General features: G+C 35.7%; 4 protein-coding genes and 1 pseudogene across 7 annotated transcripts; all 5 read right to left on the bottom strand.

The window, feature by feature from the left end:
• Positions 1-481: 481 nt before the first annotated feature.
• LOC120121919 lies at positions 482-2020 on the bottom strand. Its single transcript, XM_039141194.1, has 3 exons — positions 1892-2020; positions 1094-1705; positions 482-1039 (listed from the first exon to the last, which is right to left on the bottom strand). Exons 1-3 carry the CDS (start codon positions 2018-2020, stop codon positions 482-484), a joined length of 1299 nt encoding a protein of 432 aa, XP_038997125.1.
• A 969-nt stretch (positions 2021-2989) lies between these two features.
• On the bottom strand, positions 2990-3780 carry LOC120121918 (coiled-coil domain-containing protein 18-like). Its single transcript, XM_039141193.1, has 2 exons — positions 3427-3780; positions 2990-3337 (listed from the first exon to the last, which is right to left on the bottom strand). Exons 1-2 carry the CDS (start codon positions 3778-3780, stop codon positions 2990-2992), a joined length of 702 nt encoding a protein of 233 aa, XP_038997124.1.
• A 7340-nt stretch (positions 3781-11120) lies between these two features.
• Positions 11121-14123, bottom strand: LOC120121831. 3 transcript variants are annotated; one of them, XM_039141128.1, is made up of 3 exons: positions 12517-14123; positions 11559-11737; positions 11121-11464 (listed from the first exon to the last, which is right to left on the bottom strand). In XM_039141128.1, exon 1 carries the CDS (start codon positions 13985-13987, stop codon positions 12611-12613), a length of 1377 nt encoding a protein of 458 aa, XP_038997059.1. In that variant the 5' UTR covers positions 13988-14123; the 3' UTR covers positions 11121-11464; positions 11559-11737; positions 12517-12610. The 3 variants fall into 3 exon arrangements, with proteins under 3 accessions (XP_038997059.1, XP_038997060.1, XP_038997061.1); XM_039141129.1 differs by having other exon boundaries at positions 11121-11424; XM_039141130.1 differs by lacking the exon at positions 11559-11737 and having other exon boundaries at positions 11449-11464.
• Positions 14124-16714: 2591 nt separating this feature from the next.
• On the bottom strand, positions 16715-19477 carry LOC120121826 (annotated as a pseudogene).
• A 1318-nt stretch (positions 19478-20795) lies between these two features.
• Positions 20796-25224, bottom strand: LOC120121867. Of its 2 annotated transcripts, none has more exons than XM_039141159.1 (9): positions 24875-25224; positions 24611-24656; positions 24427-24505; positions 24275-24320; positions 24105-24203; positions 22888-22956; positions 22457-22811; positions 22200-22339; positions 20796-21810 (listed from the first exon to the last, which is right to left on the bottom strand). In XM_039141159.1, exons 1-9 carry the CDS (start codon positions 25043-25045, stop codon positions 20866-20868), a joined length of 1950 nt encoding a protein of 649 aa, XP_038997090.1. In that variant the 5' UTR covers positions 25046-25224; the 3' UTR covers positions 20796-20865. The 2 variants fall into 2 exon arrangements, with proteins under 2 accessions (XP_038997090.1, XP_038997091.1); XM_039141160.1 differs by having other exon boundaries at positions 22463-22811.
• Positions 25225-26484: the final 1260 nt, after the last annotated feature.

Raw genomic sequence — 26484 nt, 5'->3', positions numbered from 1 at the left:
TCAAAGGCTCTAACAACATTTTGGTAGGCCCTCATATGTGAGCTATCCACTGTAATCTTCGTAATGTGGCCATAGGCATAACATTGTGTGTCGACCCATTATCAATCAAAAAACCTGGTAAGACATGACCATGGCAGTGAATTGTGATATTGAGGGCTTTTATTGATCCCATTCCACCATCATGAATTTTATCATCAGTGAAAGTTATGTAATTGTCCGCAGCTATATGCCCCACAATTCGATCCAACTTGTTCACTGTTATATCCTCAGGCACAAATGTTTGATTGAGCACTCTAAGTAGAGAATTCTGATGTACTTCTGAATTCATTAACAGATCTAGAATCAAAATTCGTGCTTGTTACTTGTGCAGTTTCTCTACTGCATTATACTCACTATGTTTTAAGAATTTCAAGAATTATTGTGCTTGTGCTTCAGTTATCGGCTCATTGATTATTGGTGGGGGCTCATCATTAAACAACTTTTATGGTACCACTGTTGCTTTTCCTTTTGCTTTCACCTTGTCTGTTTCTTTTGATGTTTCGGTAGAGTAGCACCTACCACTTTTTGTAAAGTGCCCTACTTCACTCACTATTTCATTCATCAAGTTGCTTCCTGGTGTTTTATCGTTTTCTTCAGCTACTTTTGTTTCCTCTATCAAACCAGATTCCCTTATCATTGAAACATTTGCAGTGTAGTTCCAAGGCACCTTGCGGGTATCTTTAAACAGAAATGGTGAAGGGGCCGTGATAACAACTTTTGGCTTCACTGACACGTAATTCATTACAGATGGTCTCACAGTGATGACCACAAGCTTGTTTGTTATATGCATTGGCTTGGAATTTTCTGTTGTGTAGATATTTTCTCCTCTTTTTTCCTCGTCTTTATTAAAGAATTCTATTTCCTTGTTGTTCATCAACTTTTGTAGTAACCCCCTAAATTTAGGGTAAAGCTGAATTTTGTGCCCTTCTTCTTGGTGATATTCATAATAATTTCCACATTCATTGGGCTTTGGTTTAGGATCTTGTTGAATCATGCCGACCTGATAAAGTTATTGGAATACCCAACTGAAGGGAGATTTGATTTCATCAACAACCATATTCGCTTTTCTCCTATTCTCCTCATGGACTGCGTTCACACCTTTACCTCCATGATTTGGTAATGGGTGTGTCGATACATTTGGTGATTCAAATTGCAATCCCTCAGTATTAATCAGATTTTGTATAACCTTTTTGAAGGCCAAACAGTTCTCAATAGAGTGACCAGCAATTCCATCGTGGTAATCACATTGTGTATTTACGTCATACCAATAAGGGTACGGCGGTTGCAGAGGAGTCAAACGATAGGGGCGTACCACATCTGCCTTTAATAACGAGGCGTATATCTCAGAGTAGGGTACTGGTAGTGGTGTGAAGGACATTCTCTCATTCTCCTTGTGAGGTCCCCTGGAATCATTTCTGGTGATGTTCGTGTCATTCCTTTCAGCTCTGGGTTGGGTTATTGTGACACTTTTTGAAGTATTCTTGTTGTAGACATTTGCATTATTAACTTCATTTTCTTTTTTCCGATTTACTGGTTTTTTCGAACTAGACCCATCAATTGCCTCGATCTTGCCACTTTTTATAGCGTTCTCGATGAGCTCCCCCGAGATAAATAGATCAGCAAAGTTTTTGGTGGCATTTCCAAGCAGATGCCCTAAGTACGGAGCCTTCAAGATGTTGACAAAAATTACATTAGCTTCTTTTTTGAGTAAAGGGGGTTGGACCTGTGCGGCTACATCACACTACCTCTAGGCATATTGTCAAAAAGTCTCATTATTTCTCTTTTCCATATTCTAAAGAGTCCACCGATCAGAAACCATAATTATGACATGGCAATACTGTTCTAGGAATACCTTTGCCAAGTCTCTCCATGATTTAATGTGAGCCCTAGTTAATTGGTTGTACCACTTGACGGCAGATCCTTTCAGACTGTCTTGAAAACAGTGAATAAGTAACTTTTCATCTTGCACATGGCTGGCCATCCTTCGGCAAAACATGGTGATATAAGATGAACATCATATGGTGCCATCGTATTTTTCAAATTCAGAACCCTGAACTTCATAGTAATGATCAAGTCTAGGACCAAACTCAGCTCTCTGGCATTGGACCCATAGAATGGTTCAATCACTTCTATCGATTTTACCATTTCTTCCAAATTCTTTAATTGTTGAGATATTTCTTCATTGGCTTTCTCCTTTTCAGCTAACTTATTCAGATCTGGGATTAGGTGCTCAGTACTAAATTCTCCTAGCCTTACACCTGGAACAGGCTGATAGCTATTTAGGAATGTGGATCCCATTTGGTGTTGTTGATTCTCATTGCTGACATATGCATGAGATCAGGCTTCTTGAGGTACCGAAGTGCGAGCAGAGATATGTATAGGTGTGAAACCAGGAGGAGGACCAGATTCTGTTGTGATCCCTGGAGGGGGTATGGAATCTTGGTTAGAGGAGGCGGGATTTTCAGCACGACTCTTTTCAGCATGCTTCTTGAATAGGTCCTCTATTTTTTGCAACATATCCAGTTGTGAACTGGCAATGTCGGCCTCAATCTTTTCAAATTTACTTCTCATTTCTGCATATATGCCTTTCTGCTCTTGCTCGAGATGGTTTAATTTGTCGTCCATCTTCTTACTCACTTTTCTGGTATAGTAATGATATTGTGTTTCTTTGTTGCTAACAGGGGCCAAAGTAACTGTGATTGGAAACCTTATCGTATTATTTTGGTGTTTTTAATTAATGAATGCATGTCTTAATGCAAGATATTTAAAATTCATACATAAATTAATACAATGAAGAATGAATGTATGCAAGAGGTATTGATCCCAAAAAGTTAATTGTCATAGAATAACTTCTATTATAACAAAAAGTTTTCATTATATAATAGTTCATTTCTACAGATACTGCTTAGTTCAACTTCCATTGAAACAAAAAGTTTCATTACATAATAGTTCATAGATACGACCTAGCTCTTCTATTAAGCTCCGTAATTTCACTAATCAACCACGACATCTTCTTCCCACACTTAGAAGCTGGATTGATATGGTGCTCGATGACCTTTGCTTCGACAGCTAGTTCTTCAATGTATTTGGCAACTTTACTCATCTGTACTATGGCCTCGACTACCATGTTGCTTCTAGCTGCATTCTGTTCTTCATAGAAATCATTTGATTTTTGGCATTGTTCAATAGTTCCTTGAAGATTTCGCTCTAACTCATTAATTCGTACTTGACAACTCTGTAGTGCACTTTCCAGACGTTGAATTTGCTTTCTCAGTAAGGTATTCTCTTCAAGACTTTCCTGAAGATCACTTGGTCCCCGGAGAACATTTTCTCGGAACAAGGATTCTTCGAGTTGTAGGGTGTAATCACTTAATTCGGTGTTTTAGCCCAACACTGAGCCAAATCCTCTTCAAGTCTTGTCTGTGTTTCCTGCATCCTTTGATTGAGACTCTGCACTTCTGAATTTTTGTCTCCACACCTTTTTATCCAGCTGTTGGTTTTCTCTTGCCTTGCTTCAAGCGTAACATTGAAGTGTTTCTTTTCCAATTCCCATCTCTTCCTTTCAGTATCAAATTCTTCGATTCTTTGTCCTCTAACATCAAGTTCGGCAAGTATGTTATTCATTTTGGCTTCAAATCCTCTGAACATGATGGTCTTCTCAGCCTTGAAACACTTGAGAATGCTATTCTTTTCGTCTTCCAGTTCTTTGACACGATCTTTCTCCCTTTTTAATTCTTCCATAGCTTCGTGGCTCTCAACTTTATATTTTATGATCCGCTTTCTTTTATCAAGCTCAAGTTCTTCTATTTTTTTGCTTGTCTTTCTCTAAGCTCTTCAGTAGACGATTGTTTCTTGCCTTCAAATTTTTGACTCAATGTTTCTCTTTGTTTAACTCTTTGGTTAATTGTGCTGACACTCTGCTTGACCCAACTGTGGACCTAGATTTTTACAGCTCGTAGTAATCCTTCTTCAGATCTTTTAAATCTGATTCTACTTTTTCTTTTCTCACTTTTAGCATTGTAAATTGTGCAGCATGAAAGTCAGCATTGATACTCAACATATATTTGTCTTGTCGCATCTCTTCCAGTTCTTTCGACCAACCTTCTTTCTCGACTTCGAACTCCGCTCTCAAGATCTCTACCTTTGATGGGACTATCCGAATTCTTTCCTCCATAGGGATATCCTCATTTGGGTCAGGTAGAAGAATATTTGCATTCTTTCTAACAGACCTCCACTCCTCATAATATGGCATCAACATCACCTTGGCTGCATCAGCTCTAGTACAGAAAGTCTTCTTCTATGCTCTAACTGCCTCAAGGATGTTTTTTCTTATAATTGTTTCCATGAAACACGAACTCAGATGAGTGCAATCCAGCAGTGACTGGGACAAATTGACGGCCATCATATTGCCTCATAACCAAAAGTGGTGTGTACCCAATTCATCCCCATAAACCGAGCAGCATCACCCAATTATAAGAACCACATTTATAGAGGAGCTCACTTTATATCTTCCAAGGAGCACGCCAAACGATGTCTTTGTCTCGTATATTCCTAAAGGCATCTATCCACATGTCTTTACTGATTCCTTTTGGCTAATCTTGCTCAAGAATTCTCTCAAAGGGGAGTAGTTGGTACTAAACCGATGATATGAAATCTTTTCAATTTTCTAAAAATGGCTACGTATCTAGACATATAGTAGTTGTGCACATCCTGAAAATCGACCACCTCCAAGTCTTTGACAAACATTCAAGGATCGGAAGGTCTCTGCTAAAATCACAGGAGCAGTGTTGATCTTGTTTGGTAACTGTTCAAATAAATCCACAACTGTAGCCTCAATATATCCCAAGGCCTTTGGGAAGATGACTAAGCCATAAGTACCCAGTGCAAAGAGGTCAAATCGTATCTTCTCGTCAGGATGACTTTGAATGATTTCTTTAATAGAAATCCAAGAAATACCTTCGCTTTTGCCTTTTTGTTTGGTATGAGCAACCACCCATTCCTTGTGCACTCCTGCAATTTTTTCTAATTTGATTCTGAAGGGTTGAGTTTTGATAGACTTGGAATAAATCTTATTCTCTTGATCCTCTTCTATGTGCAACAAAGCAATATATTATTCGATGGTAAGAACCATATCTTCTTGATTGAAAGTAAAACTGTTGTATCCTGGATTCCAAAATTGAATCAAGGCTCAGAGGAGCTCATCCTCTATGTCAACATACAACAGATAGGAAATGTCCCCATAACACTGGTAAAACTGCAGTTTCTTGCTCGATTCCCATTTTTCCCAAATGTCTCGTAAGTCTTGGATGTCATTTCTTTTAAGAGAAACAGGAGCATAAACCAATAAATCTGACACATGATCGGCTCGCAAACTGTCCCCTTCCTGTCTTTACAGTGCTTCAGACCACTGTTGTACCTCAGAGTTTTGAATAATTTGACTCAAATACTTTTCGTCCATTACTGAAAGCTTTCCAATTTGATGATTAACTAAAGATCAACACCCTCAATCTTGAATGATGCAAAGCAAATAGCAAAAATAAAAGAAAAATAATAAAAAAGGAAACGAGTTAGTACAGGTAATGATTTAATAAAATTTTGGAAAACATCTACCCTATCATGATAGCTACCCAAACATGTTTTTTATTAAATAGCAACCTACCCAAACATGCTTTCTAACCCATATACTTTAAATAATACGATAAACCATAAACCGCATAATTTTCTAATTCACATGCATTTATAAAAATAAAAAAATAATATATTAAAAGACAAAGGTTAGAGTTCATTTCTCCTTTGTGTACACTTATTTGGGAACCTATGGACAGAGTTTCAACCTGGTCTTAGATCGGGTGGGTTTCTACGGTTTATTATATGCAGAGTTTCAGTTCTAAGAGTAAAGGTACTCGAATTATCCTTGTCGGTGCCCCCTTGGGCAGGTCAGACCCTCAATCCTCACCCATTATAGGCTTAAGAAGATCGAGTTCAATTCGAGGGGGCACATTTCCCTATGCCTGACACGGAGAATAAATCCTCACGAAGACATAGGACATATGAACCCCGGAAGCTAATTGCTAGGTCTAACACGAAGAATAAATTCTCACGAAAATATCGCTTTCACTCCCACTTAAAAGGAAGAGCTCGGGTATAGAGCCTATGTTATGCAATGCAAGTGTCGTGTGTGAGGAGAAATTATCAAACCTTTGACAAACAACCACACAAAAATGAACTAAAGCGAATCTAAGACTTTAATATCTGAAAATCAATCAAATGCACACATTAGTATACAAAATATAAAATTAAATAACGATTGAAAGGAATCAAAGGAATCGTAAATTAAATACAACTGACTTCTCAATTTCTAACTATAGAAACAATATATAATCGATTTATGGCTTGACCCTCTAATTCCCCAGCGGAGTCGCCAAGCTGTCGTAACTGATTTTTGGTGATACGACGAGTCTCGACTTTTTTTGTGAAAACCCAATTTTATAAAAGAAATGTTTCGGAGTCGCCATCGAACTTTTGAGTTAGGTAGGTCGAATACCTAAAAATGCCTTTTAAAATAGTTTTTAAGAAAATGTCATTTAAAAGATTTACCGATTCACGTGTAACCAGAAATTCATTTTTTAGTAATAAAAAGGGTTCGAGGTCGATTACGTGTGGGGAATGATAAACACCCCACAACGCGCAAAATTGGTACCTATCGATTATATATTGTCTCTAAATAGTAGAAATCTAAGAATTCGATTACATATTTAAATTACGATTTCGTTATTCCGAATTCAACCATACAATATTATAAAACAAAAATTCTAAGGAAAAATATATAATATTCTTATATTTCCAATTGAAGAGAAAATACTCCCTAAAATACTTTAGGACGAATATTTTTCTTTCCAACTGAAAGAAAGAAATATAATATTTTTTCCTAAGAATCAAATATTAAAATAATTTTTATTCTACCAAAGAAAGAAATTATACCCATTAATCCCAATTATTATTATTAGAAGAGATAAGGGATATTCAATTATTTAAAAATACCGAGACTAAATCCCTAATAAAATTAGACGAATTGTCTCAATAAGTTTAAAATAGTGAATAATTCCCTTTCTTGTCAAAATTAATTAATTTTAAATGCAATAAATTTTTTTAGGTTTTTCTAGTGGGATATTTATTTATTTTAAAATATCGAAAAAATGACATCTAGTTGTCTTAAGACTGTCCCTTCTTAATATTTTAAAATACATAAATATTACCCTTAATCTAATTATGTAATCGATTAAGTTATGCTAATGAGGCTTTTAAACAAAATAAAATATGATACATTGAAGCACTTAGAGAAAAAAATATATATAAACATATGGATAAGAAAAAAAATTAAGGTTATTTTTTACTTTATTTTACTTTATAAATATATACATATTTTCTAAATATTATATTAAACATATAACACAATATTTATTCTAAAATATAATAAAAATGAAAAAAAAAACAATATTTACACCATGCTCTACCTACAGTATTATGTAAATAAAATAATGTATAATAATACAAGTAAAATAAATACCTAGAACATAAAACATACTTTAATGGTACAAATAAACAATATTAATAAAACAAATATTATAGCATGAAACAAGAATAAAACTAAAACAGAAGCACTAGAATAGTAAATAAACCATAAATATAGGACTAAAATGGAAGATCACAAATAACAGTAGCTAATTTCAAACAAAAATAATACATCCAATCAGAGGACTAAGTTAAAACAATGTAAAATCATGAATCCAATTCGCAAATCATAAAACATAAGCAGAAACTAGGGACCAAATCATAAAACACGCTAAAACTAGGAGGACCTGAAGCTCGATTAACCCTAAAAAGTTACTAAAACGTGAATCACCTTAAAAGAAAGGACCAAAATGGTGATTTAACCCTAAACTAGTGACCAGAAAGCAAAACACACTAAAGGTCTAGGGATCTTAACGTGGTTTACCCAAAAAACCTTAAATATCAATTCCTTCCCCCTTTCTAGATTTCATTTCGCCCGATGGTTTCTAATCCCTAACTCCTTCTCCTTTTCTTCTTCACTCAACCCCACAACAACCTTCTCACCCTCAAGCTCCCGTCGAACAACATCGTCGGCCACCGATTTGGTGGCCATTCTCTCAACTACCCACCAACGTCTCGAAACCCATCGTCTACAGACCCTAAGAAAACCCAGTCGAACCCTTCTCATGCCCTGGCCGAAAGGTCTAAAACCCCGAAATAAGCTGCCACACATGGCTGTACTGCTTCCTAAACTACTAACCCGACTCTTAACCCCTCTCTGACAACCCTATTTTCCTCAAGAAACACAATAAACGCAAGGTAATCCTTTCTCTACTTCTAATTTATTTTTGTTTTTTTTTCGAAATAGCATAGAACAATCAATGAAACAAGTATTTGAATACCTTTAAAAGTTTGATAGATGGAAAGAACTTGTAGTTTTTCTTTCTTGTTTGATTTCTCCGATAAATGCTCTCTGTGTACATCTTCTTTTTCATCAGTTATATATTCATATTATTTAGTGCAAAATAAAAACCTAATCTAATACTAGGTTGTTGTTTGTAATGATTGTGAGTTTTAATGCCCCGGATATTATGGGGTTTTGTTGATATCTCTGCAGCGCGCTTGGGAAATGGTGGTGATGGCTGAAGGCATGATATCCCTAGGGTATAGTTAGGTTAGGATTCTGTACCGAGTTTGGGCCTGTACTCTGGTCGGCGGGTTTGAGTTTTATCTGGGCTCGGGTTGTTTGGGGTTTAGTTAAAGTTTGTTGGGCTTGAATCTTTGAGGTTTGGGGGTTATGGGATTTGGGGTATGAAAAATGGTGGTTACACAAAGCATAGTGTAAATTATAGAGTTGTCTACAAGAGGAGAAAAATCTTTTGAAAGATCTCAAAAAAAATTATCAACAAATGCTCATATTGGATGAACAAGGTCACCAAAGATCCCACTGTTGAACATGGTCCTTTTGATCTTTCTCAATTCTCAGTTTTACCCGAAGAAGGAAATAAGTGTGATTTTATGCTTCAATTTAATTTTTCTCCCGATGATGAACAACATGTTAGAAAAGAATCACCTTATGAACAAGGAGATATTTGTGATAATGAGAAATTGTGATATCTGATAAAAAGAAAATTCGAGAGATGTGATTAATAGAGAAAGTAATCGAAAGAGGAAGCAAAAGAGATCCTTTTCAAACTAACCATAACGCAAATTTCTTTGGTGGTGGGTAGAATATGGAAATTAGATTTTGGTTAAAGAGATACTTTTCAAATTCATTTGTTCTAAACTAATTCTTATAAGAAACAAACGCGTCCATGGTTATATAATCAAACATGTTAACCAGCTTCACTTATAATAAACAAACAAATCTAAGCAAATTAACTCAATAACAATAAAAGAAATTAGAATGAGAGGTGAACTATTTATCAAATTAAGCTTTAAATGGTTTTGAAAAATATCATAAATGACATAATTCGTGAACATAAATGGACCGTGTTCGAGTTTATTTCAATTAATAAATGGCAATCATGTACATAGAAAATAAATAAATGCACTCGTATAACTCCTTACAGTATATGTCCCCTTCTTTGTCAAAATGCCAAACTGTGAATGACACCAAATAAAACTTCACATTCACAATTCATTTGTTCTTTTCTTATTTTCCATCCTAAGAAGATTAATAATACCTATAGCAATGTCGTAAATACGTTGAAACTTGAAAGACTCGTTATCATCTTTCAATGTGAAATTATGGCAGAGTTTTCTTAATAATTCAAACAAGTTCAAACTAACAGAGAAAAAGAATATCTGACTATGTCAATAGAAAAATGTACAAAAAGCAAAACTACCAGTTTAACATGCATCTTGGAATGTGAGACATGCATCACTGCCAATGCTAAGTGAAAATATTAAGTGTTGACATAACCAGAGGCTTTCCATTTATTCTAAAACAAAGCATTATCTGCTATTCAAGTGAAAAGGAAAATCTATTGCTTTTGACATGCTAAAATCAATTCATTGGTATTCAAAGAAAATATTCCAAACGCAGTTTTCAAAAAAGCGCCTAAGGCGTCGGGCGCAGGTGGACGCCGAAAAAATCGCCTCTGATGGCACAGGCGCAGTGCAGAACAGCAGGTGCCTGCTTTTTTACGTGAGCGTAGGTGCTGCGCTTCTTGTGTCTGTGTTTTGGGGACGTCTCTCTTTTCCATCTCTTCTCTGCTTCTTCATTTCTGTTCAAAATCTATCGGGTCTTCTCTAATTTTTGAGCAAGGAAGCAGAAAGGTTAGCTATTCTCTGGCCTTGGTTTTGCTTATTTCTTTGTTTTTATCCTAATATTGTTAATCTCTTTGGCTGTTTTGGGATTATTTCTTTCTTTTTGCTTTGGTTCCCTACACTACTCTTTATTGAAGCTTTGATTTCTTTTTGCTTTGGTTCCCTACACTCTTTATTGAAGCTTTGATTGCTGCCCGTTAGTGCGTTGCACATGAACAACATGTAATTGTTTTCATTTTTAAAGTTCAATAAATACTAGAATGGCTTTTCCCTTTTCAATTTTTTTTTATACATTATCCCAAATTATGCAATACATTTGCAGTAGATAGTATTCATGCCATCATATTTTCTCAATTCCATTCTTTTACAATGATTTATTTTTATTTATTAAAATTTTATCTACATTTATTAAATTTTGTTTACATTATTTTAACTTTTAGTTTGTTGAAAAATGGATTCAGGGTTAGTTTCCAACGGATCATCAAACTCTTTAGATCCGCCAAGAAAGGATAGAAAATCAGAACTTACAAATAAGAACAAAATATGTTTTACAATTGATTTATAGGATTTTGGTATTAAAAAAAATGTGCCCCGCCTACGAAAGGCGTGCGACCTTGCACCTAGGCTCCAAGGATTTTTGCTCCTTGGTGCGCTTTGTGCCTTTTAAAACTAAGATTCCAAATGCAAGCTTTTTATCTGATCTCAGGCAAGCTCTTTATCATGGAGTTGTGAAACAGAAATTTGGAAAAAGAAATCACTTGAAATTAGTTCCATGACAAAACAAACCCTGATTACTCTAAGCACATCCAATGGGACAAAGGCTTCTATAGTGGGTTTCCAAGAAGCTTCATCTAATATAAATGTGAATAATTGTATAACATCAAAATCTGACCTCAAAAAATTTTAGTCAAGATGAACTGAAAATTGGCCATTACCAATTCATGATCTTGCCTAACCAGAAACCACCAAGGCTCTTCAAGATATAGTCCAAATTTTTTGCTTGATATCAGCACTTTCAACACCTTGCTTTCCTGATTGTCGGCCAAGATCATGCTCCTTTTCCTTGCAAAAAATTGGACTCTTATCAAGCACCGGTTAACAACTACAAAATTACAAATTTTCGATAGCCATTAGAATTAAAAAGTGGCACGCCTCACATTTAAGCTCTTTAATTAGTGTTCAAAAAGAAAACATACCTTTGAGCATTTTGCAAGGATTACATAGTCTTCACTCTTCAGGGGACAATAGTCCATGTCAGAATCACATCGAGTGCTTTTAGCAACAAGCAAATCACCTTCAAATGGCTATAACTATGCAAGGATTTGATCCAGTTTAGCTTTTGTCAATTAACCAAGGATCATCATTGGTAGTATTACTGCACAAAGAAACCAATAAACTAATTCCATAGAATACAACACAAAGTATAAGAGAATCTTTTCACCATAAAATTATAAAAATGAGAACTTTGCTCAATGTATTAAGAAAATTAAAATATTCTAAGATTAAAACCCGACTTTACTCAAAATTACACAGTAATCATTTAATTATGTAAACTCCAAAACTTAGCACAAACACTTATTTTAGACGTAGAGGACTTAGATGTTAAATCTCATGATGCACGTCATTTCATTCTACAAACCCATGGTTAGAATGAGGATCTCCACTTTCATTTTCCATCAATTTTGAAGATTTATTTCCTTCCCCCTTTTCTAGAAACTGCCAGATGAACAAAACTAACAAGATTTATCAGAAAATACAACTCCAAAACACAGGAAGGAGATGCAAAGATTAGTCCCCATCCAACATGTGAAGGCGTTTTAAATAGCAACCACAAGACTCCAAAAGCTAACTGACCCACGTAAACAGCACCTTTTCCTCCACTAGTGCAAATAATGATAATCAACTATTATCAAGGGCAACAAGCAGTGTTAGGAATACTAAAGCATCCCCAAGACCCAGACAAATAATCCACAATCCATCAACAGGCAAATAAAGCTGTGATGAGTAATGAAAAAGTAAAATCAGAAGACAGGGAAGACAGCTATGCAAATTTCCATTGCAACTGAGATGTGAGAATATTTGACAATCAACAACAACAACAAAAAAGAAAGAAATTAATTAATAAAAGAACAGCTAGGCTAAACATTTTATTACCTTGTCAGTCTAGGGGTATCTTGACATGAATAACTTGCAGCTCTGGCTCGATGAGGAAAAGCAGAACATTGGAGTGTATTACGAGATCTAAAGACTATGGCAGTTGAGAAGATGAAGCCTGACTTTCACGGTTATATCCATCATAAAAGAACTCAGTTTTGTCAACTGGAGTTCCCTTCCACTTTGATTTCTTCCTGCTGTATGTTAACAAATATTGAACAAGCTTCCCATCAGACTGCATATTATCAAAGACAATAGCGTCATCTTCGTAATTATAAGCTTTAGACTCAGAGTTCATTTTCGTATCAACCCCACTTTTTGACAAAAAATTAGAGCATCCATCTTCTCTCTCCTTCGGTCCTATTTCAACATCAGATTTTTCCTTGCTGTCACTTTGCTTACTACGCCGTTTATAAACTAACTTATATTGTTTCTTTCCAGGTTGCACATAAACCATCTCATTATGTTTTATTATACACTGTTCATCAGCTATCTCACATGCTTTCTTTCTACGCCGAGCATAAACAATCTGCACTGGGTTCTTTCTACGCCGGGCATAAACTATCTGCACTGGTTTCTTTCTATAGCTAGCATAAACTGTATCCCTTGGTTCCATCTTATTTGGTTTCTTTCTACGTCGGGCATAAACTATCTCCGTAGGTTTCAAACAACTGAAAGCCCTACTACTACCGGCAACCAAAGCATCTAACCTAATATCATCAGACAGATTTCTATTTTTCGAAATCCTAGGTGAACTATTCATGGCTTTATGCATCCGAAATGCCAATTCAGCATCATCACACTTTTCCAATTCAATGTTTGCAAATTCAACCACCTGTTGAGCCACATCAGCTTTGTTAATGTTAAGAGCCATTCCCCTTGCCTCAACCGCAGCCTCAACTGTCTCTCCCATTGCACAATTAGCATCTTTCACCACATCTAACAACTTTACCACCCCACCATTCTTAACTTCCGAAACACAAGAAATCTTAGCATTTTTTTCACGCCTAAAGATGCCCCTTTTGCTGGCAATCTTTTCAGGGACCCAACAATCAATGCAAACAGTAAATTCCGAACCACAAACAGCGTATGACCAGGGCGGAACAGATTTGTAATCTAAAAAGCATGTTTTGTGAAGCGATCGCTTACATAGGGTACAAGAAAAGCAATCTTCCGAGGCTTCTTTGAAACAATAAGCGCAGATTTGAGATGAGTCAACACGATTATAACATTTTGGACAGAGAAGAACAATGCGCCACTCGCTGTAAAGCGTTTGTATCTGTTTTTTGCTGCTGGCGTTGTCACTTCGAAATCCACAGGCTTGGCATTCGGTTAAGTTGGGGAGTCCCCGTGTCTTTTTAAGGGGAGGTTGATGCAACGATAACGGCGTTTCGGGCTTGGCGCAGTCCGAGAGGAGGCGCTTGCGGGAAGTGGGACGACCATCCAATATCTTTATCGGAGGGGATTCCATTAGAGTTCCGTTCAGGTTTCAGGGAGGAGGGGTATTTTTAGGGTTCCACCGATACCATTCCCATTCGTGTGAACGTGTAGGGATGAGATTGTGTGAAGCTTTAGGGTTTTGAATTTGGGGCACTTTCGAGATTTGGTTTTAGTTGTAGTTATTCCGACCAGAACAATATTTGGAAAGCTTATATATTATTTAGGTTTAATATAAAAATAAATTTTCAGACTATACTTAAAAAAACATTTATTATCTAAAAAATTCTTTCTAAAAATAAATATTTAACATTTTCTTAGTTATATTTTTAGTCACATTATTTTTAAATTTTTAATTTTTTTTATAATTAAAAATATTATTTAAAAAAATTTAAAAACTTAATTTATTTATAAAAATCCCCAAATTCTTCAAAAGTTACAAAATAATCGTGGTTGGGTTTTCACCGAAACTTTGAAACTTCCTCCATGGAAAACGACGATGCTACTTGATGAGGGGACGGTTGATTTTTTCTCGGCGTGAGACGACGCTCTCACTGATAGAAGCGATGACGGTCATGACTGGTTGAATAAGGATTCGACGGTGAGGGACAACAAATAATTTTTTTACTGTTTTATGACGACCGACTGTCGACTTGGGTAATTGTTGGTCAGGGTTGGGGTAATGAGATGCTAGCGAATATGTTGGAGTTGGCGGTGTACGCCACTAGCTATCAGTAATGATGGTGCTGGGAAGAAAGAAGGGGGAAGGAAAAAGGAGAAAGGGGAGACGGGTAGGGCTGTTCATTCGGTTAAAATCGAATTGAATCGAATTAACCGATTTTTTTTTCTTTAACCATTAATGGAACCGATTTTTTTTTTCAAAAATATTAATCGAACCGAATAAATTTTGGTTAATTTTCGAATTAACCAAAATTTTTAAATTTTTTTCTAATTTATATAAAAATTAAATGTTTTTTAATTCAAAAAAAAGTTTATAATTAATTTAAATAATATATAATTATAAAATAAAAATTTCAGATAAATTTTTTAATTAATAATATTGATTTAGGTTTAAAAGTTATTGGATCTTAAATTATTAATTGGGTTTTAAATGGTTTGGGTTTAGCCCATATGTTATATATAATATATTTAATATTTTTTAATTAAAAAATAGTTTACAATTAATTTAAATAATATATAATTATAAAATAAAAATTTTATATAATATTTTTAATTAATTAATATTAATTTAGGTTTAAAAGTTATTAGATCTTAAATTATTAATTGGGTTTTAAATGGTTTGGGTTAAGCTCATATGTTATATATAATATATTTAATATTTAAAATTTAATTTCGGTTAATTAACCGAATTAACCTTTAACCGAATTCTAAAAATTTTCTTAACCGTTAACCGACCGAACTAATTCGGTAACCGAACCGAATTAATCGAACTAATTCGGTTCGGTCGGTTAACCGAATTAGTTCCGTTATTTGAACACCCCTAGAGACGGGTGGTTGGGGTTTTTTTTGGGAAAAATATTTTTTAAAATAATATATATTTTTTTAATAAAAATTATTTTTTATTTTTTAAATAAATTCTTAAAATTACCAAAACGTGACACGTGTCACTTAACGGTGATTTTTAACGGTGAGCACCTAAAAGTGTAATATTTTAGGCACATACTTTTAGCGAAAAATTGTTCTGGCACTAAAACGTTTTTAGAGGCATAATTTGAGTACTTATTTTTATATTAAGCCTACTATTTAGGAAAAACAATATTTTTTTGGTATGACTATTCTAATACTTAAAGCGATATCATTTTAAATACAAAAATTTAAGGGTCTATCGATATTACCACTAAATTTTAAACTTTTTTTAAGTATTGTACCTTTCGACTGACGTTGGTAGCCAAGCATCGCCCATCATCGATCATATTTCACTGCAAGATCAGTACCAAAACATTCGTATCTCACTCTTATTTCTTCTCCTAGGATTGACTTTCCACGAAATACACTCAAAAGCGATGAAAATTCATTTAAAACTTCAATGTGTTAATACTCCAATCAATTTCAAAGATCGTTCAATAAGACTAATTTTGAGGTATATTATTTTATCTTCTTGAAATAATGTTTTCCATTGTTCTTACGAACAAACACTTAAAACTCATAAATCTAAGAAAGTCTACAAACATCTAAAAGTAATATTTTTTTTTTGTTTTTTTCCGTTGATTTTGAGTGTGTTTTGTGAAAAACTAATCATATAAGAAGAATGGGTACTGAAATGCATTTTGGTATTGATTTTGTTGCAAAAGGCGATCAATCACGAGAAGTGATTGGATGTCGAATACGATCGAAAAGTGTAATGTCAAAAAAGTAAATTGTTTAAAAATTCAGTAGCAAAATTGATACGTCCCTAAAATTCAATTTCTAAAATGGTATCATTTTAGGCATCAAAATAACCACACCAAAATAATGTCCTTTTGGTGTGGCATACCACATCATCTACCGTTAGTAATGTCGTTTTGTAAGTGACTTAATAACAGAATGAAATAATTAAATGTAAAACTAAAGTTCAATACTATAATTGGCAAAATTGAAAGTTTGATGGTATAAACGAGTCAGCAAGCAAAGTTTAACGGTGTTGAAGTAGTTTTTTCCTTTTATTTATTATCATATTATAGTAAATTTGGTGGAATAATGTTTCGAGAGAAAAAAATCTCATATAAGGTGTTAGATAGAATATTTTATTATCTACGGTGAATACTACAATGCTCCTCGGAAGATGTCCATAAGACCTATCGACTTTTGAAAAACGCCTGAAAGACCCGACGAACTCTGAAAGACTTTCGTATGGTACAATGTCATGCCTAAAATCTAGCAGTTACATCTTGCTCCTTCAAGATCGTCCACCTTAACTGGATCCGTTTGGCATGTGTTTGGACATTCAGGTTCATCCATCTTGTGTACGGTACTCTTGATCTTGAGTTTGGACCTTTAGGCTCATCTATCCAGCGGAAGTCACTCTGTTCGATGTTGAATTAGCACTACAATACATTTGGACTTACGAGTTCATTCACCATAATAGAGCGATTATACGATAGTGTTGAGTTTCAAAATATAATTCAGCATTCGAATTGAATCCTTTCGTCAATGGTCATTGAACTATGCAACCACTCAACCGTGATGTTGATCACTCGAGCCCGAGAGTTGCAGCAGTCCCCTGCAACAAATCTACAAGCTCTGTTTCCCACATGAATCAAACTGTATCTAGAAAAGAACCTCACCCATCTCTCTTTCGCCAGCCGCCTCATTGTCTTCACATCGTCCCATGAACCTTCTGCTGCATACATTTTTTATCCCAGCAAATACCCGATGAGTTCATCGGCTCCAGCTTGAGAATATGGGAGAGTGCTCCTACACCAAGCTCACTGTTTCCACGGCTGCAGCAGGTACTTAAAAGTGCTCCCCAAGCACTTGCACCAACCTTGATACCACCAGGGATCTGTTTGATCAATTCCATTGCAATGTCCACCTTTCCTGCCCGACATAAAATGTATATCACACAGGAATAGTGTTCCGACTCTGGTACAATCCCATATTCATGGACCATTGATTTAAGAAAAGCAAAACCTTCCTTGATTAACCCTCCATGGCTACATGCAGATAGTGCTGAGAGAGCAGTCATGGGATTAGGTTTCAGACCCTGCGATTTCATTTCCGGGAGCAACTCCAATGCCTCTCTGGGAAGACCATTCATACCGTATGCTGCTACCATGGCACTCCATGACACCACATTTTTCTGTTTCATTTGATTGTAGACCCTTCTCGATGTATCAATGATACCACATTTTGCGTACATATCAACAATGGCAGTTGCAACAGCAACATCGGCAGCCATGTCTCTTCTGATTGCAACACCATGGGCCCATTTTGACCTTCCCAGTTCGGCTTAAATCGAACATCCTTCAAGAAGGTTCAGAATTGTTGTGACAGTGAGTTTCTCCTGCGTTTGGCTCATCTCACAGAAGACCCTAACAGCCTCGTCAGGGTTGCCACAGTGTGTGAACCCGGCTATCATCGTGCTCCATGCCACCACATCCCTGCCCTTCAAATCATCAAAAAGTTTCCACGCAAGATCAACAAGATTACACTTAGCATAAGCATCAATTAAAGAATTTATAACCAAATCATTCAGTTTGTACCCCTGTCGGATTATTAGACAGTGAACCGACTTGCACAGAGATTCAAACACAAAACGTTTGCATATATGAAGAAAATTCACTATAGTCACTTCATCTACCTCGATGCCTTTCTCCCCCATCAAATTAAACAACGACAAAGCTTCTGAGTATTTCTCATTGAGCACAAATCCAGATAACATAGAATTCCAAGAAACATTGTTCTTTCGAGACATCTCCTTATAAACTTGAAATGCAGAAGCAACAGCATTACACTTTGAATACATGTCAACCAAGGAGTTCCCTATAAACGAGTCACCATAATCTCCTCTTTCGATCACTACTACACGGACCAACTTTCCCATATCAATGTCTTTCAATCTGCGGCAGGCCTTTAGGACACTTGGCGCGGTTATACCATCGGGTTGGATCCCATCCTCTGACACCATTTTCCGAAACAACTTCAAGGCAAAATCCGCTTCCTCGGTTTGCAAATAACCCTCGATCATTACACTCCAAGAGATCACATCTTTGTCAGACATTTCATCGAACAGTATCCGTGCACTCCCCTTGTTAACATACCCATACATGCTTAGCAGCGAGTTTTGGATGGAACCAATGGCGGATAATCCACTCCTAATTACAAACCCATGAATTTCTAGTCCTTCGTGGTAAGCTCCAACATTGCGGCATGCCTGAATTAAAAGAACCAATATCGAAGCATTCGGTGCAAAGCTAGCTACCCTAGCTTTATTAAACCACCGTAGAGCTTCTTCTGTATCACCAGATTCAGGGGGCTGTAAATAATGATATTCCATGAAACGGAATCTCTGTTTTGCATGCGATCAATCGAAGCCAATGCCGATTTCAAGTCTCCAGATTTCATGTAAAAGTCCACAACGGAATTCCCAATGGAAGCAAATGATTCATAACCTTGTTTGATCAAACAAGAATGCATGGATTCCCCGTAATATGGGGAACGAGGGCTTAGGCATGCTTTGAGAATTGGGGGGAAGAGGGAAGGATCCGATGGTCGAACTCCATATCTCTGCATCTCCCGATAGATAAGACTTGTACCCATTTTCCAAGACGCGATGACTCTTCGATCCTCAAACTCCAGAGGTTTGTTGGAAAGCGCATTGCGAATCAAAGCACAAGTGAACGAGTTGCATCATCAAGGTTTGTTTATTTTAGGACGAGAGCTGGAAAACTGACCCTTCATACATGGATTCATTGTTCCCAACAAAAACAAATCCACAATTGCTTCAGAACTAACCCACAAAAGAATTCTCAGTTTCTTGCACAACATGCAATTCCTAGTGTCTTGGCCGCAAGGCAACCGGTACGTTACATTTCCCAGCAATAAAAACGAAAAAGAAAAAGAAAAGATTTCCAAATTTCCAGCCTCACAATCTACCAATATAAAATCGCCGTCTAATTGATCTACTCAAGTGATGAAATACATTCAACATTATGTAATTTAAGATCTTCCTACAACATTTGGTTTTTATCTCTACTGTTTGTGATGGATAAATGAAGGATTTGGGGCACAAGAGTGTAGGTAAAACTATTCTAACAACAAAGATATCAACCACACTTGCTTTGCTTATGAAAGAAGTACAATTTAGCTACTAACATTGCAATAGGTGGAATCAAAATCATAGATTCTAGAATAGAATACCAAAATAAAGATATGTGGGACGTTTGCGAAACAATTATTTTTTTATTAATCTAGAATAAGTACAATGCAATATCTGATCTAAGATAAATTATCAACTTTTCGACATTGATCGCTCATACTCAGATATCTGTGGTGCTTGAACCCGAGTCCTTATGAATAACAAATATTCCTTTAACACGAAGGTGATTTGGTTTGTGCTTGTGAAACATTTAGTATGTTAAGATTGACACCTGCTTGCTACTAATTGGACCTAGTCATTGTTTGGTTTTAACTAAATTAATTGATCGAATCGAAATTTAATTTAGTTGATCATTTAATTAATTCGATATGAGATTGTTAAATGGTTAACTTTTTTTTAAGTTTGGTTATCAATTAAATCAGTTTGAAATAAATTAATTAAGCAAATTAAATAAAAATATTAAATATATTATATATAATATATAATATATATTTATTTTTTTAACTACATTAGACCCATTAACTTTCAAGATCCAAATAAATTTTAACCCAAATAAAAAAAATCTCTATTAAATTTAAATTAATCTAAATAAAAAAATTATAAAAAAATTGGTTATTCACCGATCGAATTAATCAAACTTTGTTAGATTCAACTAATATTAATTTAAAAAAATTGATTTGAATACCTCTAATTGGATGTCACAAGTTGTCTTACCTATGGATGGTTTTTATTATTATTGTTTTTAATATTTTATCAAGTTTACGATAATTTAATATATTTAAAAAATATTTTATTTTTAATAAATTCAATTTTTTAAAATATATTACATAAAACTTTATGGAAACCATTTAATCAGAATTAGACGTGTTTCTGAAAAGAAAATAGCATTTATTAGAAGAAAATTTAAGTGTTACTTTGAGAAATATTTACCTTTTTTTTAATAATAGAGGAATTAAAATAGAGTACTTGGGGTAGTAAAGTGAACTTAGACAATATAAACATATTAAACATTATCATAACACCATAAAATACATGAATTGTCGAGACTGTTCTGCCCATAGCATTCGTGTTCATCGCCAAACGTGTTCATGTGCCTAGGAATTAGGATACAAATGAAATCCGATATTCAGGTCTGGCAGAACTGAATCTGGTCTCTGTTGTGGTGAAAACCTTGACTCTGGTTTTTTATGCGTTGATAATTCATCCCACGAGGCTTGTCTGTGATTCCTTGATCTTGGTGTTGCCACCGTCTCGTGTCCGGAATTTGGTGATGGGAAGCTCAGATTCTTTGTGCCTGAATTTTCTGTCAATTTAGGGCCATTTGAGTTCGAGTTTGCAGTTGCTGGAAGCGCCAAGTTGGTTGAGGTTCTTGAGACATTATCAAGCCTCTGAGATGACTGGAAAATGAATCCAGGAGCCCTGGCAGTCCCCATGAGTTTTTCCATATGAGCTGGGAGGTTATACCAGTAAGCACTATTATTGTATCCATTCATGCCAGCATGATTTGGGAAGGGAGGCCTTGACTGGACTGCTGCACTGTTGTTTGTCATGTTAAAACCAGTACTGTAAGATCCATCACTGCCTTCTCGCTTCGGATTCCATGATTCGGGATATCTTATAGCAGCCGAAAGGGACGCAGAAGTAATGCCTGATGCAAGTATAGGCTTACTTAAATGGCCATCTGAGACGGATTGAGCAGATGGAACATGCTTCTTGGACAAATTATCAGCTTTCGGATTGGCAGGTTTTTTATCTTCTCGGGTTTCTGGAATATAAGATTCAGTGGCAGAACACGAGTTTCGACGAACAGAGCAGAGCAGTGATGATGTCTGCTGGCCTGGTGGAAATGAGAGCAAAGGATGTTGTAAAGGTCTCTGTGCTGGAATATCATTTTCCACAACCCATCCAGGACCAAAATTTACTCCAGCAGGTAAACACTCTTGTATCTTTTTAGAGGCAATTTTCCAGGCAACCGTGCCAAGGCTTGCAGCAAATCGAGCTAGACTTCGCGTGTAACCATGCTCCACGTATACCCCCACCTGCTTCAAATGAAAAACAAGATATCAAACCAACACAGGCCAACCTAAGATTCCCCACACAAGCTAGTCAGAATATTGATGTAATTGTAAAGTGACAATTATACAGTTCACTGTTTTTCATCTTTCATTTTACCAATTATGACATCTTCAGACCCCAAAAAACACACAAATCCACCATCTAGGGAAGAAAATAAGTACATATCCATATGACCATTGACCATGTAATTCTGAAATTATATTGTCCTAGACATATTCCAAACATTAGTTCATCATTAGTGTTTCAACTTCAAAACCACCACAAATGTTTGTGGACATAATTTATAACATTGAGAGGTTCGATATTCTACTCAATAAAATTAAAATCCACCATTTATCTACATGATACGTACAGTCAGTAGCTGCTTCCTCTCTCCATCGAATGTATTCAACACAGATGCCTCTCTGGCAGAAGATGAATGGTGCATATTATAAGTGTTACGTCTATTCTCATCCAGCACAAAATGCTTTTCACTGTGCTTCATCACAGAACCTGCAAGAAAGACAAATGCTATAAAGCCTTCTCATAAAACAACACATAAGGGTGAGGTTAATGAGACTCATAATAAAAGAAAACCAAAAAATGGATGAAGTTATAAGAGTTTTTGACCTGTACCTTCGTCATTTCTGTCGGATTTGTTTTCAGTAAATGAGCCTGAATAAACATCATTGCGAGAACCACAAATTTTTCCAGACAAATCTGCAATATTAGACTTGTCTGAAGCAAGAGATACTTTTCCTGTGTCATGATTGGAACATAGGGTGTTCTCTTGACTGGTAGCAAGGGTGGCATCTGAGGAAAATTCTGTAGCAGCCCGCTCTAAGGAAGGCCGACCTGGTGTCTTCTTGAAATTTTTGGTTGGTGGCCTACCTCTCCTTATCACTTTTGGTTCTGCTTCATTATCATCACTATCTTGCCGTAAATTGTTAAAGTTCTTTTTTGCTAGCTCTTGTATAGATCGTGCCTGGAAACCAATAAAGTTTTCAGAAAAACATAAAGTTAACCTTAAATGTAAATTACAAGTTGGAGCTTAGCCATACCTGTCGAAAATATATAGTATCAGGAGCATTATACTGCATCGCGTTTGAACATATAAGGAAAACATCTTTCTGCAAGATAACAAAAGGAAACATATATTCACATATCCCTAAGTTTCAGCTTCTTACAGAGACAATTAATATATCAATCAAGGATGACTAATAGAACAGATTACACCTCTAAAATATTTTCATAATTAGAGATGAGGAAGATAATAACTGAAACACATCATCTTTTAAATTTCAAATGTAAGGAATTTAAGTCTTGAATTCGCTTCAGCAACAACTATTTGCTGTGACAAAACAAGTTGAACATGTAGGACATTTTTCCTTTCTTGTTATCAGCTGGACAAGCTTTGTACATAATCTTCAAACATCATCAGAAACATCGCCATCCACAGATGGCCATCAAAAGGAAAACTAGGAACAAAAAACATGTTCAGCACTTCATCCTTTTCCTTTTCCGCACATCGCATCTATTCAGAGAACAAAGAAATGATACCAAAAGTGGAACAGAGAAGTGTAAGAAAATGACTACTAGCGATAACGAAGCACAAATGAGTTTCTTGCATTTGTATAAATAATAGAATGCCTTTTTATCACCAAAAGAATGCGAACATGCATATTCAATAAATGCAACCCGATAGTACCAAGCAGTTTAAAAACATGGCAATAACAGAACTTTGTCTGTCCACCCTACATTCAGGTTAAAAATGAAAATCTTACAGCAAGCTATACCACATCTTTCACTTAAAGGAGTTCACTATCGTCAATGAAGGTATCAGACCAATAATAAACACAATGCACAAGAAAAAAGGAGCACATTCCACATAACGTATCTAGCATAGTTCCTATGCTAACATGATGCTAAAAGAAGTTCTATTGTAAATTCTTTATAAAATTTCGGTTCAATAACTTTAACAAGACTCAAAACCAGGATCCAAGACCAACAGAGCACTTTGACTAGTGAACAGAATCATTTATCCCATCAATCAAAGGAAATCCAAAAGCACATCCATGAATACAATACATGCAAAATTATTTATCAGTTGAAATTAACATCTGTCACCTGGAAATTAACAAGATCTCAAAATTTTCAGATTAACCACAGTTATGGAATCATGAAACATAAAGAAAGCACAAGAAGACACCAATGTCAGCAGTGCTGGAATTATTGACCATCAAATATAGAAGATAAAATGACAAACATGTTAACGAACCTCAAATTGTTCTAAGGTGGCATAAACGCCGTTAGAAAGTTTTTTCCTGATAGTTCCAAAATCCATCGGATGCTCGATAACATCATGATAATCTGGCAGCTGCGTAAAGGGAAAATGAATAAAATAAGAAAAATCTGGTTTAATAACAACAATGATTTTGCAGAGCATACCTCTTCAGGGTCTACAGGCTCCGAAAACACACCATAAGTGTCCTTCCTGAAATTGGTTAATTTCAAAAGCAAAACTGAGTCAACTGACCATAAAACATGCTACATCTAATGTAAGAAATCAAACCAAACATCATAGGAGGTTACTGAAATACTTTTGAAGCCTATCTAGGATGTAAAGTAACAGCTTTTTGTCTGGTAAAGCCGTCGGGGGTCCAGAATCCAACTGACCACCTGCACATATTGGTAACGGTTCATAATAAATAACCTAAAAAGTTAAAATTCCTTTTAAAAAAAAAACTACTTTCTTTAACAAATGGTATTGAATCATAAGTAAACCTTGGCAGTTACGTGTGGGGTTTGCACCAGAAAAAGACTTCTCTTCCTGAAAATTATTCATAAATATGGAAATTAATACTGCAATTAATAAATGAACAAATAACGGATTTTATTTCCTTTAGTGTCCGAGGTTCCCCATAATTGGCGCTTTTGTTTTTAAATCCCGTTAAAAATACCCAAAACTAAAATGCAAAAAGAATAGCTGAAATTATAGAAAAAGTGTTGGTTTTAATTTTTCATATAAAATCTCAAGATTTGTCAAACCTTTCTGGAATCAGCAATTCCGGCTCCATCCCCGATCGATTTGATTTTCCTCTTCCTTCGAGTCGAGACCGAGTTAGTATCCTCGAGATTCGAATCGGAGCTGCGGGATTCTGAACTAACCGGCGATTTTTGCTGCGAGGAAGGCAGCTTGACCACTAGTTTCATCTTCATCTCCGGTCTTTTTTTACGGAAAACTCTCCCTCCCTCCCCCTCTAGTTCTTTGAAGAGATTCGATCTAGGTTCGGATGAACAAGACCCAGACAATCACGAGAACCGACGAGAAGAATAGAAGAAAACGGCTAGGGTTTAGAGAAATGAAGAAAGTGATGAGTTTCATTTCACTCGGAGGAAAAATGGATTACAATCCGGATCCGAAGCCCAATACAAGACCAAAATATTTAAAGGTATGCCTTTCTTCCTCTTCTTCCTTTATTTTTTTATATTATTTATTTTATTTTGAAGATACTTTTGAAAAAATATAATATATAATTTTTTAAAAACGATTTTCAAAAATATATATATATTATATAGTTTTTGAAAAAAAAATTAAAATATATATATAATATATAGTTTTTAAAACATTTTTGAAAACTTATATAATATATAGGTTTTAAAATATTTTTTAAAAATATGTGTATTATATAATTTTTAAAAAACATTTTTTAAAACTTACATATAATATATAGTGGAGAGAGTTAAGTGGTTGACCAACATCTTTAATATTATTTTAGAGACTGCCAAGATGCCAGAGGAGTGGAGAGAGTCTACGGTGATACCAATCTATAAAAATAAAGGAGATCCCCAACGTTGTGGTAACTACAGAGGTATTAAACTCCTCAGCCATACCATGAAGCTATGGGAAAGGGTGATAGAGGCTAGGTTGAGACAAGTTACTAGGGTTTCGGAAAACCAATTTGGCTTTATGCCAGGCAGGTCTACCACGGAGGCGATTCATCTACTTCGACGGCTTATGGAGAAATATAGGGAAAAGTCTAGAGATCTTCACATGGCGTTCATTGACCTTGAGAAGGCTTATGATAGTGTTCCCCGCGATACGATCTGGAAGACTTTGGAAACTAGACGGATCCCAACTGCTTATATCCGGGCGATTCGTGATATGTACTGTAGATCTACTACTTACGTCAGGACTACAGTTGGCGACACCGAGGCATTCCCGGTGGAAATCGGACTCCACCAGGGGTCGGCTCTTAGCCCTTACATCTTCGCCTTGATTATGGACGACATCTATTGTGCGACACCAGACGGTGTACCATGGTGTATGCTTTTCGCTGACGACATTGTCTTAGTTGCTGAAACAAAATCTGAGTTGAATAGTAGACTGGCTACCTGGAAGACTGCTTTGGAAGAAAAAGGTTTAAGGATCAATATTGAAAAGACAGAGTATGTATGAAAAGACAGAGTATGTATGAAGATGTGATGAAGTATGCATAGAAGGACACGTTCTCCCCTCAAAGGATTGTTTCAAGTACCTAGGGTCTATGATACATAAAGATGGGGGTGTAGATGATGACGTTTCACACCGTATAAAGGCGGGATGGCTAAAGTGGAGGGCCGCTACTGGAGTTCTGTGTGACAAGAAGGTCCCTCTA

This window comes from Hibiscus syriacus, unplaced genomic scaffold (assembly GCF_006381635.1).
Source record: "Hibiscus syriacus cultivar Baekdansim isolate YM2019G1 unplaced genomic scaffold, ASM638163v2 tig00110383_pilon, whole genome shotgun sequence".
Lineage (NCBI taxonomy): Eukaryota > Viridiplantae > Streptophyta > Magnoliopsida > Malvales > Malvaceae > Hibiscus > Hibiscus syriacus.
The sequence above is the reverse complement of the archived record's forward strand: the minus strand, read 5'-3'. Positions and strand labels throughout refer to the sequence as shown.

Coding starts and splice junctions, on each gene's coding strand:
- LOC120121867 (XM_039141159.1), bottom strand. CDS start 25,045: ATGAAGATGAAACTAGTGGTCAAGCTGCCTTCCTCGCAGCAAAAATCG. Junction 24,321..24,426: donor ATCCTAGATAGGCTTCAAAA/GTATTTCAGTAA, acceptor AACCAATTTCAG/GAAGGACACTTATGGTGTGT. Junction 22,957..24,104: donor CCACCTTAGAACAATTTGAG/GTTCGTTAACAT, acceptor GTTATCTTGCAG/AAAGATGTTTTCCTTATATG.
- LOC120121919 (XM_039141194.1), bottom strand. CDS start 2,020: ATGGCCAGCCATGTGCAAGATGAAAAGTTACTTATTCACTGTTTTCAA. Junction 1,706..1,891: donor CATGGAGAGACTTGGCAAAG/GTATTCCTAGAA, acceptor AACATCTTGAAG/GCTCCGTACTTAGGGCATCT. Junction 1,040..1,093: donor ATAGGAGAAAAGCGAATATG/GTTGTTGATGAA, acceptor TAACTTTATCAG/GTCGGCATGATTCAACAAGA.
- LOC120121831 (XM_039141128.1), bottom strand. CDS start 13,987: ATGGAATCCCCTCCGATAAAGATATTGGATGGTCGTCCCACTTCCCGC.
- LOC120121918 (XM_039141193.1), bottom strand. CDS start 3,780: ATGGAAGAATTAAAAAGGGAGAAAGATCGTGTCAAAGAACTGGAAGAC. Junction 3,338..3,426: donor AGGATTTGGCTCAGTGTTGG/GCTAAAACACCG, acceptor AGTGATCTTCAG/GAAAGTCTTGAAGAGAATAC.